Genomic DNA, 15,999 nt, shown 5'->3' on the forward strand with positions numbered 1-15,999 from the left:
CTTTAAACCCCTGAACGTAAAGCGTTTAACTACCTATATGTGCACTTTTCCGGCTTCTCTTAAGCATTTGTTATGGGCTGCATGTACGTTCTTTTTATTTGTGTTACATGTATAAGTCCTCCGATTGCAGCTCTGGCCATGTCTGTTTTTAGAACTCTCACATTAACGTGCGGTATAAAAGTTTGCAGTTGTCGAAGATAGTACACTTCACCCGTTTAGACATAAGGTGTTGGTAATGTCCTCTCCAAATCAAATATTAAAAGACATGTAGTTCCAGATACGTCCAGCGATTCTTCCTTGTAATCGTTCATAAGTTTTCGTGCTTTATATACAAATGAATGGTGATTATACCTCTGTGTACTTATTTGAATGCATTTCTCAATATCCAATTCTGTGGAAAGTTGAACTCTGAATATATCGCAAGTTTTACATGTATCTTTTTAGGTACATAAAAATGTAAATTAAATTGATTGTTTAAGATGTTCCACATGTTCCATCATCTTCACATTTTGAAACGTAGAGTTTATATAGTTGGGACCTACAAAGAGTAGGTGGAAAGTACTGACGTTTACCAGAACTGTCTGTTTTTTGATCTCTCACATTAACGTGCGGTGTAAATGTTAAACGTTGGTGCATTGTGACTCATAAGTATTTAGCCTTATTTTTCTATTTAATGGGTCTTTCTTGCCCTGTTAGCTGTTCTTCTGCTTGTGTCTTCTCTAGATTTATTGCTCTTTTCTATTGGATACTCCATCCTTCTATTGTATCCAGTACAGTCTGTAGGTTTCTCACATCTGTATCCAGGCTCCCGCGTATTTCCGCTATTCCGGGTATTATTGGAACGTCTGATGTATATATGTTATGTAAATGGGGTGATTAGACCGACCCTTGTGTCACTCAAGCTTCCGGAGTTCCATATTCAGACAGAAGCATTATCAAAGCGAAACTTATTGTTATTAAATTTTTTTTAACGTTTCAAACTACTGTCTATGTAATGTTCGCAATCAAGCACAGTCATCGGTACCGTCTTAAGTCATTTACTGACAGAAGTATCTTCTCTGGTATGCATGAAGTTTTCTACCTAAAAACAAGAAACACTGAGTACTATACAAAAAAAATATTATAAATAAGGATTAAATTTCGAATATTATTAGTATTTCGACAAATAATTAAATTTGAAAATAGTTTATAAGTGAACATTTTTATATGGGTCAACTCATGATTTCATAATATCTTTCTGTTTTAGGCTCCGAGAAGTATGAAAACTGTGACGGTTGCTGGGTGGTATTTGTCGGTTGCGGTGGGAAACCTCATAGTGATTGTAATCACTCAAATTAATTTATTTAATAGTCAGGTAAAACTCGAACCTATTTTAACTAATTTCACTGTTGATCATTTTTATTTCTTGATTACTCGAAAAGAATTATAGCTGAAAGCTAAAAGTGAACATATTAATTTTATAATATTTCGGTAGGAACCTATGTACGAGTATCACCGAGCAACAATCCCTCATCTCGTGCCGTACTGTTCATCCATAGGTCGATCAGATACCAGAGCATTCTTGTTATATATTTTTGTTGACACATACCATAAAATCGAAAAATCGGCAAAAAATAGGTATTTATTATATTTGATGGGCAAAGCTGGGTATAGTCTGTGAAAAACGTACGACGACAACGTTTAATGTGTTTCCAAGATCGGGTGCACCAGAGAAAATTACATTGTCGCCTGCACCATTCTAAATTTTAAAACAATATGCGTAGCCGTAAGAATCACAAAGCAATAATAGTTGTATGCCCCATTTGTGCGGCTTATTTGGCATACATTGACTAAGACGATACTTGAGTATGGCGAACACATTTGCTTATCAACGCATAATCTAGCCGTCCTTAGAATCGAATAGAAACGGTTGTTGATCTTATCAGCCAATTTCCAGATTCGAAATAGTGAATTATAGCCTGGCTGACCTTTTCGACAGCGCTGCGTTTTATCTTGAAACGATGTGTTGCTTTATTGCCACAAACTTTTTTACAGGCATCGTCTTCTTGATAGATGCAAACGCATTTTTGCTCGAGTAGCTTTTGAAATTAAAGTATCGATAAATCGACAAGTACTCCGATAGAAATTCGAACCTCCTCACCATTCGTAGTGAATTTTGTATTAACATTTTCTTGACAAGTGCAGCGTGCATTTCATTGGCCACCAAATTAATATTCCCCTTTGCGAAGAAATAACTAAAGAGTTCAATTGGTGTTTTCAGTTCTTTTATTGACGATGACTACCGTGTATCTCCTTGGAAATCTACTTCGTTTACATGCAAGCGAGTTGATCGCTTACGCCATGTTACCTTATTAAATTGTTCCGAATCTTTTTTTATATCCTGAATAGGTAAAATGAGAATAAAAAAAATTGCTTTATTGCTAAAGTTTAAATAATATAATTATTGCCTCTACCAACAGAAGGCCTGACCAAAGGAGCAGAATCTTCCATTATAGGTATTGGCATAAGGGTTCGTTTTCATATATGTAAATGTCCAGACTCCTTCTTTTCTAAAGATTCGACACATTCATCATCTTCGATTTGCATCGCCGTTGTCATTGTTAATAATGCAGCAGGTGCCTATATATCACTGGCACTTTAAGGATACTCTCTGTATACGTAATATCATGTAAACCGTTTTCATCCGGCACGTAATCGTTGATGTCTGGATCATCACTTCCTAAATTACCTTTACTGTTTTAACAGAGTCTCTAAGTTCTTGGATTTTATCTTCAGTCATTACCGACAAAACAAACTTTTTTCTTTCTCCAGTTGTTACTGCCTGTCATTATTCAGAAGCTCAGAAGCAAAATATACAAATAAGTGATGCAACGTTGAGAAAAAATAGCGTAACAAAGTGAGACGAAACTTTACATTAACAGGCAAGGGGTCAGGTACCTTTTCTATTTTCGTTTCTAAGGCACACTCTCAATATTTCTTTTGTATTTATTCCAATATATTGTCAAACTTGAGGCTGTAAACCACTCATAAAAAAATGTTTTAATAAATTCATATTATTTGAAGTATCAAAATTTTAATTCGAAAAAAAAAATTGAAATGAGAGACAATTGATCTGCGTTTACCTCGATCTGTCGCACAAAACTGCAGCAGAAATGTAACGATACTACAGAACTAATTTAATAATAATTGTTTTCTGTTATGTGACGATAGTGCAGTGTAGTGAATTCAGAATGCGTTTGAAACGTTTCTAGAACTAGTGTGGCAGATTCAAAACAGTTTGCGGCTTAGATACAATTTGAGAAAATGAACAAAACGTGTATTATTAAATTTCTAGAATATGAAATTGATTACGTACACTTTTGTTTTTTATTAACTTTGTAGAACAGTTTTATGTTGTAATGACAGTATTATCACATCAACTAACTTTTGTTTTTGTTTTATTTTTTTTTATTCCTTGCACTTGAATCACTTCTGTTGAAAGTTTATTTATTCTGGTTATAATGCAGAAATGTGCCAACCTGACATGTTTATAAAAAATGAATGAATAAAATGTTGAACTGATCTTTTATTTATTTTTTAAACTAAACTAGTAGTAGACTATTCGTCGACGTCTTCGTCTTCTTCTCCACACGGATTTGGTAGGATGTTCTCTGGCTCAGTTTCATCATATTCATTCGAATTTTCAGTTTCATGTTGACCTCCACGCTGACGTCTTTCTCTGCGGTATTTATGGAGTATATTAAGATAGAATCGATGATGTATTGGAGGCACATACTTCAGCATCTTCTTAAGATCTATCGTTTTTAGGTACGAAATAGGGTTAGCATTGCTTGTAGTTAGCGGTGGATACAAACTTTTTAAATCAGTAAAATAAGTTGTTGTACCGCTGTTCGTGAAGACTGCAGTTTCATAACTATCTGAATAATCATCGTTAAAGTATATCTTATTGTCATTATTCAGAAATCGGATTTTTTCATCTTTGAAATCAGAGGTATCTTACCAGCCAGATTTTTGAGCTTTCCTATGGTTTGTGAGATACCAGTAATATCTAAGAATTTACCAACCACACGATAAGGGGTTTCGATTTCCTACAGTCGGCAACGAGTTTCATCCACTGGTCAGGAGTGTAAACATGCCCTTTTTTTTTTTTCTTTTGTGCCCTTTAAATATCCGAAAAGTCCGAATCATTGGGTAAAAATGTGTGACCACTCACCAGAAAGCATACGATTACTTCTTCTAAGTTTGGTGTAGCATGCAGTGTAACCACCTGCAGGGGGTAAACTACATCTAGGGTTCCACTGTATAGAACTCTTAATGGAAGCAATCCCATCACCATGATAAGAATAAACAGACATTATTACACCTTCCTTTCAGTCAACTTGGGATTTTGAATAGTCTAAATCGGAATCAACATTGATAACTACTCAACTACATTAATTGAATATAGTTAAGTATTAAATTATACATCTATAATTAGCATACACGTGGAAAATCACGCCGATAGATAACGGCGTTCTTTGTCATTTCACAATTAATTTGCATATATCGAACAAATCAATAAATGCATTATGAATAATATTATCTCATACATAAACAATGTTATCCTAATATCTTTAAATTATCTACTAATCATTTAGGACCATTTGTTTACAGCAAAAAAGTTTATCAGTTTTATACAATACAAAATTTATACAAGGGTAAATCCACGTCAACTATGCAAAGTTGCTCAAACGACTTCTCTCAATTTGGCTTAAATTTTACAGGAGTATTTTATATTATAAAATATGAAGATTTACCAAATTTCAGCCATCTAGATCCAAAATAGTGGTCCTTATGGGTAATTAATTTTTTCTAAAGTAAAAAAAAAATTTCCCATACTTTATCACTTTTTAATGTACACCGGGCTAAAAAATATCCAAAAATACATGTTCGATGTAAAGTTTTCTGCTAAACACCATACCGATCATAAATTTAGCCTAATTGTTAAGGAAAATTCGGAAATTTCGAAAAACCTATTAATTAAAAAAATCATATCTCAAAAACATCGTTTTTTTTTTCAAAATTTAGGAAAATTTGTTAAAAATAATATATTTTAACCCTTAACTACAAAGATCCGGTATTTCTTACCGGTGGGCGGCCCAAAACGCGGATTTCGTGGTATCCGCGCCACTTACAATTTCATGTGTCTCAGTACCTCTCGGGCAGTTTGTATAACAGTGCTAATCAAAGCGTGTATTGTGAATTTTTTCTTTCGTAGCGCACATTAAAAATCTTAACCGGTATAATTTACCGGAGGTCTGTTTTTAAGTAAGTATTTTTAATTAGTCTTATATGCGTAAAGTGAACTATGTATAATATTTTTTTGCGGTTTTAGGAAAATACTAAAGAAATGGACTCTCGAAGTCATCCTAGACCTTCAAAAAGGGTTAAATTTGGTGATAAAAATTTTGAGAAAATTTTGCAAAAATTGGATGAGGAAATTGATTCTGGCGCAAATGATGTGGACTCAGATGCACGGTATTTACCAACAGACCATGATACTGAATCACTGAAGAAAGAAAAACCACTCATATTTGTATGTGCAAGATTCCGATATATTTGCAATGCACGGCAAGAGTTTGCAAGGAATGTGCCACTTAATTTTTTTGACGAGTTTACCGCTTGCAGATTTTTTTCTTATGAATGTATAGATTTTCGTAAATGCTATTTTATGTTTCTTTTATGATTCTATATTATTTTTATTTGTTTAAAAAAATTTGAATTTTTGTTCATAGCATTTATGGTAGTTTGTTTCAATAGACCAAAAATGTTACCAAAATATTATTAATAGATTATTCTTTAAAAACCTTGTATTTTATTATTAAAATCACTCATTTCACCAGTTTTCCCATATCCAGACACTACAGAAAAATACATAATGCATTTATTTTATTAACTTTATATTTGACTCCATTTTATAATGACCGGTAAAAAATACCGGGGCTCTATTGTTACGTGGTAATAATGGAATGTCTGTAGTTAAGGGTTAAGTTAGAAATAAGCACATCTCTTATATCAGTGGATAAACTAGTATTACATTCTCTTCAATGGCCAAATTGTATATAAACGAGTATTTTAATATGATTTTTCAGCAATGAACTTTAAAAATATTCAATAGATACTTGAGAAAAATAGTTACTGACTAAGGGTAATGATACAGGGTCACGTTTATGTCCTCTACCGTAATACCTTTAATAATGTATGCCGCAGCTGCAGACGAAATTTCAGAAATAAATACTTCCAGTACCATAAAATGGGGTGTAGTTGACCGTTTTTCAAATTTAACTAAAGACATTTATTGGATAACAAAATAAAATGTATCATATTTTTTGCAAAATATGTGTTTAAGTCTTAAATAGTTTTAGTAGAAAAAACATCGGATATTTTAAAAAACCAATCTTAGAAGAAATGAAAAAATAAATTGCTTCCTTGGTCAACTTCACCTCGAACGGGATGAAGTTGCCTGTCTATTTGTTTTACTTAATAAAAATGATTTTTAGTTAGGTTGATTTAGTTAACTGGGGTGAAGATAAACATATTAAAGTGATTTTAAATTATAGTAAACATTTTAATAAAAACTTTTTATTACGAAAAGAAAATTACCTATTTAAAATTATTTGCAGCAAGTCCAAAACAAAACACAGCTCGCCTCTTTGGCAAATTTTTGGCGCATTTAATATTTTTTTATGTTATTTAGAAGAACATTATCTTCGTCAAGAATATCAGGCCATATCAATTTTCCCAATTATAAAAGTATTAAAAGCTTAACATTAGCTTTATGACCTTTAGTCGCTGAAATGTATCCTTCAAAATGTTTAATATTGTTCTTAGTTTAATATTTTATTGCAACCCATATATTTGCATCTATAACATTTATGTAAAAGTACTCTGTTTCCTTAGCAATATTACACTGAATGTCTGCAACTCCATGGTCTTCTTAGTCAAAATATTCACTCACGCTCTTTGATCCGGAACTTGCTTCATTGCTTTCTTCAAAAACTTTTTTCTCCATCATTTGTGTCTTGCTTGTAGAAAGCAAGTTAACGTCGTCAATTTCTTTCTCTGGACTATCTACAGACGCAAATGATCTTCCATGTATAACGTTCAGATTCTTTCGATTTATTGTAGGCTCACATTTTTTGGGATTTCTCCGATCTTTTAAATAATCTTATAGTACCTCTGACACATCAGCACTTTTACAATGAGTGGTTTGCCTCTCACTGGGAATTTTTGCTAAAAGTTTATCTTAAGACAAAGGACAAATGCCACAAGCATAAAACTTCTTTCCAGCAGAAGGCGCCATTTTCTCAAAAAGTTTTCTTTAATAACCATGAAAACAAACTTTTCTCAACAGACGATGAGTTTGGATTGGCTTTTGTCCAGTCGTGTAGTAATTGTTTTCAATAGATCTTCATTGGTCCAAAAAAGCTAACGTCGAGGGGTTGCCTCCTATTAAGAGCTTCTTTCCTTCAATTAAAGGAGCATGAGGCTATTAAGAGCTTTTTTCTTCAATTAAAAGAGCATGAGGCAAAAATATAGTCTTAAACCAAACGGTAAAACAAATCGCATTAAATTATCCATGATTAGATCGATTCTAACGCGTACCTTTACTGCAGCATTCATTTTCACAACATGGGATGCCCCTAGGACCTCCTCGCTGCCAAGAATCCCACAAATCTGTAGCCTTATAAACTACATAAGGCGTTAATATATCTCCAGTTGCCTAAACACATAACACAATTGTCACAGCACTTTTAGTACAATACTAAAAGTTATTATATTGTTCGGATATTTGACACCTCTTTGATAAATTAGTTTCTTTTTCCCAGATCATCACTTAAATTACTTTCGTCGTAATTAAATATTGCAGCAGGGTCGACACCTTTAAGTGTTTTACTTAATTTCTCAAGAAAAATTGTTAATGTTTCAGCATCGACGGCAGCACGAGCTCTTTTTATGTTGTGGCTTAAGCGTTCACTTAAAGTTTATTTATGTCTCTTCAAAAACCCCTTAGCCCAATCGTACCCAGGAAAATTATTTTTAAAGAGTGAGTTTTTACCAAGACGATCTAGGTAAGCTTTTGCAGTTAAACGAAGATGCAATGTATTTAATGGAAATCTCCAATTCACACAAAGTAATCACTCCAGCCACAAAATCAACTTCTTCAACTTTGGTAAAAACAGTTTGACCACTATGTTGTTTAATGCATTGTCCATGTATTCTGTTCATTAACGTACCCTTTGGAAATTGGTATTTTTTCGATACTGCATTAGCACTTATTTTTTTCCACTAAAACTACTGTTGGAATCCATCCAGAATTTTTGCGCCATCCTTACGCTTATACTCGCTCAGCATTTTATAAATTTATTATCCATAAGTACGTAATTGTCTTTATAAATGTTTTACGGGTCAGTTTCCGTACGCGTTTTAAAGTAAACTAACAATGAAACAACAGCGCCGATTCGATGTAGCAATATCCTGCAAGTTGTGACCTAATGGACAACTTCACCCCAGCGATCAACTTCACCCAAAATTCAAGCAAATAAGTGCATAAATCGACAAATTTAAAGATTGTAACGAAACTTAATCCTCCTTTATAATAGGTATTAAAACACTCTATAGGCCTATTTCCTTGGATAATCAATTGGAGCAAGGTGTATTTCACTCCACGTGTAATATGTCCGAGATATTCCCATTTTCTTGTTTTAATTGTATTTAAAATTTCTATTTCTTTATTCATCCTTCTTAGAACCTCTTTATTTGTGAAGTGTTCTGTCCACGATATTTTCAGAATTCTTTTATACACCCACAACTCGAGTGATTTCAGTTTTTTTCATTGATGTCGCATTTAAGGTCCAAGATTCCATTCCATAAAACAAAGTCGAAAAAATATAGCACCTCGCCAACCTAACTCTTAGTTCCAATTTTAAATCCCTTGTATATAACACTCTTCTTATTTTGTTGAAATTTACTCTAGCCTTTTCTATTCTCATTTTGATATCCTGAAGGTAATCATTTGTGGAGTTAATCATTGTTCCAAGATATGTACCTATATTTGTCCACTTGTTCGATGTTGGTTCCGTTTATTAGAAGACTCTCGTTATTTCTTTGAGTTTTCGATATTCTCATATATTTCGTCTTCTTGACGTTCATTGTTAGACTGTACTCTTTTCCATACTCCTCTATTCTGATCACCACTCTCTGAAGATCTATAATATTTTCGGCTAAGATCACAGTGTCGTCCGCATATCTAATGTTGTTAATGGGAACTCCATTAACTTTATTCCAGCTATTTCACCTTCAAGAGCTTTTTTAAGGATCTCTTTGGAGTAGGCATTAAAAAAATTGGCGACGCGTCCTGTCTCACTACACGTCTAATTTCAATTTCTTCTGACAGCGGTTCGTTAACACGTACCTTTGCTCGCTGTTTATAGTATAAATTTGATATGATCCTGAGGTCATTGTAGGTGGTGAATCCATTTTGATTTTAGGACATGCATTAATTATTCATGTCCTATTTTATCAAATGCTGTATTATAGTCAATAAAGCATACGTATATATCTTGATTGACGTCCAGGCATCTGTGTATTAGTGTATTAAGTGATAAAAGAGCTTAACGCGTTCCTAGGCCTTTGTGAAAACCAAATTGTGTATCATTAAGGTCGATTTATACATATCCGTTCCGTGTCCGTTTCGTGTTATGACAGTGCCGACAAAAAAAAAACAATATTGTACTCTTATGAGTATATTTATACATTGGCGTTTTCCGTACGGGGCCCGTCCGTGCTCAGCCTGAAATAATAATTAATCCCAAACGATATTTTTGTTTTCGGCGATGCACGAAAATGACGCACGGACTTGTATAAACACTATTTTATTGCTTTTTGAACGCAAGTGCTGGTAAACAGACAAGCAGGAGATGTTGTGCCGTTAGTATATTATGGCTCTTATATGTATTAAATAAAAAAGAAAAAGAAAAAAGAGTACTGCGCCATTAAAAAATATTCGTGAAATTTTGTTTCATCATCCAATAATTCTCTGTATATTTAAAATTCTTCTTCATTTTGTCTTTTTTCAGACATATGATGCACATTCCGTCTTCTTATTTTCAGCCTTTTCTGCTCTTGCTCTTCGTCGTCATCAAGTAATAATGCCAATAGGAGTAAATCTTCTATCCAAGCCGCCATATTTTCAACTCTGTTTTACACAGAAATATGTTATAACGTTTTCCTCCCTATTCAGTCCGGACACGGCACGTACATTTATAAATCGATCTTTAACGTCTATGTCCAGTTTGTGATATATTCGGTTATGGATGACTTTTAGTAGTAACTTTAGCACATGAGACATCAAGCTAATGGTGTGGTAATCGCTGCATTCTCTTGCGTTTTTGTTTTTGGGGAGACAAATAAAAATTGACGTTAACCACTCTTTAGGTAATACGCCTGAACTATAAATTTGGTTTAAGAGTGTCACTTAAACATCAATATGCTTCTCATCTAGAATTTTTAGGATTTCTATAGAAAGCATGTCAGGAGCAGGGCTTTTCCCACTCTTCACTGTTTTTAATCTTCTTCTTCTTCTTCTTCGTGCGACTAGAATTACTCCTGTTTGTCTGCCTCTTATTCTGTTTTAGTCAATTGTTTTTAATGCGTGTAATATTTCTTCTGTAATTAAAATGGACCTATTTCTTCTGACGTAAGTTCTATGTGCTCTAGATCTCCTCTTTCATCATCGAACAGTTCGTCGATATTTTCTGCCCATCTTTGTACTTTCTCGTCCGTCTTTGTTATAGTAGTCCCTTATCTATCCAGAAGTGCACCAGTGGGGTTTTGTTTTCTTAGTCCTGCCCGTTCTTTAACTTTCTTGTGTTGGTTAAACAGATCATATTTATTTTAAAGATCTTCTTGGATCTCTTTCCATTTCTCTTCAAAGTATTTTTCTTTTGCCTGCTTTATCATCTTTCTGATCTCGTGGTTTATCTCTCTGTATTTATTGTTGTCTTTGTTTTTAAATTATCTCCGTTGTTCCATCATATTGAGTATCTCGTCATTCATGCATTTTTTTTTCTCCTTGCGGAAGTCTTTAATATTTCTTTACAGGGTTCCAGTAGACAATGTTTTAGTCGATCCCAGTACTAGTCAATATCATTTGTGTTTGTGTTCAATTTGCTGCAGTTCACATGCAATTCATGTTGGAGGCATTTTTTTACGTTACGTTCTTTAAGTTTTCTTGTGTCTATTGTAGGGATTCTCTGATGTGTTTTAATATTCTTATAGGTGAGTGTAATCTTGGCGATAAGTGGATTGTGATCTGAGGCCACGTGTGATTGTGATCCTAGCATATAAAATCAAATAATTAACTTAAATTTAATTTAACAACATTTAAAGGGTTTTTCCCATGTTTTTAGTAGCTCAAAACATGTATATCCAGATAGCACTAATGATGGAATGTTAATTCCGAAAACGTTCTCTGATGTAGCCCGATAGGGTATTTTAATATTATACCTTTTAAAAAGGAATTTTTAAATAAACTTTTTGTAATACATGGTATACATCCAGCTACAGGAATTTAGTTTCCTTGTGAAACTTAAAAACTTATTCAAAATTAGTATCTGGTATTTTTATCTACAGTAAATGATTCGTTGAAATGTAACCAACAGTTGCCAATAATATTTTTAGTATAATAATTTTTATACCAAAGTCCAATATTATTCAGTTTTCTATAAATTAAGTTAATAATTTCGAGCATAAACTTTACTAACATTAATGGTTGGTTCCAGAGTTTTAATCTTGTTTAAGCTTTTCGCTTCTTCAATGAAGGGGTACTCCTTTTTTTCGGAGTAATGGAGGTATAATAAAACGTGATGAATGATGTTATGTGTGGAGAAGTAGTGGACTACTAAGAAGCTGGGGTTCAGAAGGTGCCGTGTTTGTGTGGACGATGTGTTAAGAAGCGCACAAGAGGAATTTAGGTGATTTGGGTCAAACATGTCGAAGGAGGTACTTCAGGGGTTACCAGCCATATAATAGGAACGGCTCTTAATAATATTAATAACCAAAAATAATACGCATGTTGGAAACATTTTCGAACTTTTCAGTCAAATTCACCCTATCGGTCAACTCCATTCCATTTTACGGTATACGATATATAAACCCCGATGGCGATATAATAAGAAATTAAAAAATCTTGCTTACAAAAACACAAATAAAAGTCTGTGGCAAACGGACCTGCTTCCAAGTCATATTCTCATACACACACACACAATGTATATGTTTTTAAAAAGGTAAAAGAAATATAAATTAGACTTACTCACAATCAATTTAATTTAACTAATCAGACGACCGGTTTCGCTTTCTACAATATGCAAAGCATCTTCAGGTCACAATACAAAGTTAAATAAATGCTGAAAATAATAAACCCATATTAGGGTGTTGTCTAATAAAGATAAAACAAAGATAGGTGATATAAATTATATAAATTACAGTAATTATGCCAATATTACATGTCTGTGGTTTTTCAAAATGAATAAAATGTTTAAGCAGACAAGGTAAGACCCACAAATTGGTAAAATAGTCTATTAAACTGTAATGAATTAATAAATAAACAAATTAATAAAACATTACTTACATGCCGGTACTCTATTAATTGATGGTTGAAAGAACATGGTTCAAACTATCTTGTATTGTTGATTGGAGAACTCAAGTCAACTATTGTAATTGTTTAACAGTAAACGGGGAAGTTCTTGAGGAGACAAATTTTATCCAATGAAGTAGAGATAGGTAAATGTAATTGTTTGTTTGATGAAAGTAATGTTCTATACCATTAAGTTCTTTAAAGTTATTTATATTTATTCTGGAGATATATTTATGAAATTTGTGTTATTTATTGAGATTTTTATTTTTGTTTTGGAAGGTGACAGTTGTGAGACAATGAATAAGAATAGATGTACAAATTGTGTGAGTGTGCAATTATATCAGCTTGTAATTATCAAATTTCTTTGATAAAGTTATGTTGCAATATGTGGCAAATTGTTGTAAAGTCCAATATATAAAGTTAAAAATTAAAATTGAGACACTTTAAGACACACAGAAAACACACAGAAAACACTTAAAAAAACGGGGGGACGAAACAGACATTAAATTTAAAAAGGGGAGGATTTTAAAAGAACTACATCTCTTACTTGGAGACAATGAGTTTTTTATGTTATACAGTAAAACCTCCCTTAACCGAAACCTTTTGAACCGAACCATTGTTTAACCGAAACGGCTGGCAGTTTCAATAATTTCGTCAATAATAAGTAAATTTTTATCGCAAAACGTAACAATTCCGTTAATTTCCCTCACCGATTGCTGCCTATGTGTGTTGGGAAATCAAAAAAACCAAGAACTCTAAAAGATATTTCCGAAAAAACACTTTCAGTTCTTTATAGAAGCCAAAAAAGCTCATGGATGTCTACCACTTTATTTTCATAATGGTTCGAAAATGAATTCGTCCCAAGTGTAAAATCCTTTTTTAAATCAAAAAACCTTCCCGTCAACGAATTGTTGCTTGTTGACAATGCGCCAACTCACCCCCAAAATATACGAAATAGTGACAGTTGTCAGATTTTTGCCACCGAATGTCACGAGCTTTATTCAGCCGTTAGACCAGGGAGTAATAGAGATATTCAAGAGATATTACAGAAGAGCATTCTTCTGTTATTACAGGAGACGAATGAATTCAAAAGTGTTCCCGAAATTCTCAAATCTTTAACAATGAAACATGTTGTTTATTTATTGGTGTGCTGAGTAGTAGGCCAAGATCAAATCTTCAACTTTGGAAAAATGCTGGAACAAACCTTTTGATTGGATTTTTATTGACGATCCTGAAGAAGAAAATGGTAAAAAACGACAGAAGAAATTAAACCTTTAATAAAAAATTTGCCGGGATGTGACGAAATCAACCAAGAAGAGATACGTGAGTGATTGACAGCCAATGACTCAGAAAGTGAATTCATCGACCAGGACATCATTGATATCGTTCTTGTGGCAAGAATTTTATACAGTAGGCCTAATTAGTTAGGGACACGACTAGGTTGTTCATTTTTGTTGTCACTGCATAAAGTTGTGTCCTTTTCAGATTGCTTTACGTTTCGTCGATCAATCGAATGAGGCAAAATCATGACGTTCTGCAACTGAACGATGGAGAGATATAGCTGCAAAACATCGTTGTCAACGAAAAGTCAAAAGAAAATAAAAAATTTCTTAAAAGAAGTATGTTAAACTTGTTCATTTTCCTTAATTTTATTACTTTATTCTGTATTTACTTATCAAAAAACATTACGAAATCACCTCATAGTATTTTTTAATACCAATACTTTGACCAAGAATACTGTAAAACACAATGTTATTTTTAACCGAAATTCTTGTTATCCGAAACGCCCCCCCCCCCCCCCAATTATTTCGGTTAACAGAGGTTTTACTGTATATCAGATTTTAGAGGTAAACTTGATAAATATAGGTTAAAGTGTGACAGTTCTTCTTCTATTTTAAATGCTGTAAGTTAACCTGTAAGTTAAGTTATCTAGTTTTATGAAATAAGCTGATATTAATAAATGTCTAAAAAATTTTAATTTTAAATTTAGATATCAAAGTTATTTGATGTGTTAATATTGGCATACTTTAACAAACTAATTAGATTTCAATGTAACAATATAAATAATTGTAATATACCTTCTATGATAACTAACTCAGCTTAGTCAAAGTTACAGAACAAACTTAAGTGATTATTTGGTAATTAAATTAAATATGTACATTTGTAATCAAAATGTATAACAAAATTACAAACTTTCTTTGAAATAATTGTTGGTGTGAGTTATCTGTCATGGTGTGTATAAATAATAAATAAATAAAATAAAATAAATAAATATTTTCAAATATTTATTCCAGTTCTGATATGTTAATATGGAACTTAAATAATAAGCAAATAAACTATTGATGATAAATTAAGTTCTCCAATCAACAATACAAGATAGTTTGAACCATGTTCTTTCAACCATCAATTAATAGAGTACCGGCATGTAAGTAATGTTTTATTAATTTGTTTATTTATTAATTCATTACAGTTTAATAGACTATTTTACCAATTTGTGGGTCTTACCTTGTCTGCTTAAACATTTTATTCATTTTGAAAAACCACACACATGTAATATTGGCATAATTACTGTAATTTATATCACCTATCTTTGTTTTATCTTTATTAGACAACACCCTAATATGGGTTTATTATTTTCAGCATTTATTTAACTTTGTATCGTGACCTGAAGATGCTTTGCATATTGTAGAAAGCGAAACCGGTCGTCTGATTAGTTAAATTAAATTGATTGTGAGTTTGAAATGGACTCACACAAGCAACACATTCATGATTTGTATATGTTTTTATTTTGTTTTAGGCCCACGAATTTTTCCTCTTTGCCGTTCTAATAGTTGCAGTTATGATGGTTTTTATGGAAATGGCATCGAAATATAAGTTTATCACCATAAAAGAGTCAGATACCACAATTGCAACTGTTGGCGAGAAAACTGCATTATTTAAATCGAGTTCTGCATTAAGTATCAGCGATTAGAGATGACATAATATTGTTTACAATTCAACTTTTTTTATAACGTCTGAAAAATATATGTTAAGAATATTCTAAGCAAGTAAATAACTGTTTTCGTTAAATTTTAAAGCATAAACTATATAATTATGATATATACAGTAATGTCAAGTTTTAAAGTAATAATTATCAGTTTGATATACTCGTAAATGAAATCTTTTACTTTTATATGCAGTAGGTATATATTACAGCAATGTGTAAAACATATGGCAGCCCTCTTATTTTCTTATTATGTAATTTATATGTATAGATCTCATAAAATCTATAAATATACACTGTTCCGCAAAATTAATCACACTCTAAGTTTAAGTACTAGTAA

At 32.5% G+C, this 15,999-nt stretch overlaps 1 protein-coding gene across 4 annotated transcripts in view; it reads left to right on the forward strand.

Annotated features, from left to right (window-relative positions):
- LOC140447552 (solute carrier family 15 member 1-like) overlaps positions 1–15,747 on the forward strand; it is a 106,644-nt gene extending 90,897 nt beyond the window's left edge. For 3 of the 4 annotated variants that reach the window (XM_072540262.1, XM_072540264.1, XM_072540265.1), the window contains 2 exons: positions 1,247–1,354; positions 15,474–15,747. In XM_072540262.1, the coding sequence (XP_072396363.1) occupies positions 1,247–1,354; positions 15,474–15,647 (282 nt within the window). In that variant the 3' untranslated portion in view covers positions 15,648–15,747. The remainder of the gene's footprint in view (positions 1–1,246; positions 1,355–15,473) is intronic. The other variant, XM_072540263.1, reaches the window with a different exon arrangement.
- Positions 15,748–15,999: the final 252 nt, after the last annotated feature.

The sequence above is a fragment of the Diabrotica undecimpunctata genome, chromosome 8, assembly GCF_040954645.1.
Source record: "Diabrotica undecimpunctata isolate CICGRU chromosome 8, icDiaUnde3, whole genome shotgun sequence".
Taxonomy (NCBI): domain Eukaryota; kingdom Metazoa; phylum Arthropoda; class Insecta; order Coleoptera; family Chrysomelidae; genus Diabrotica; species Diabrotica undecimpunctata.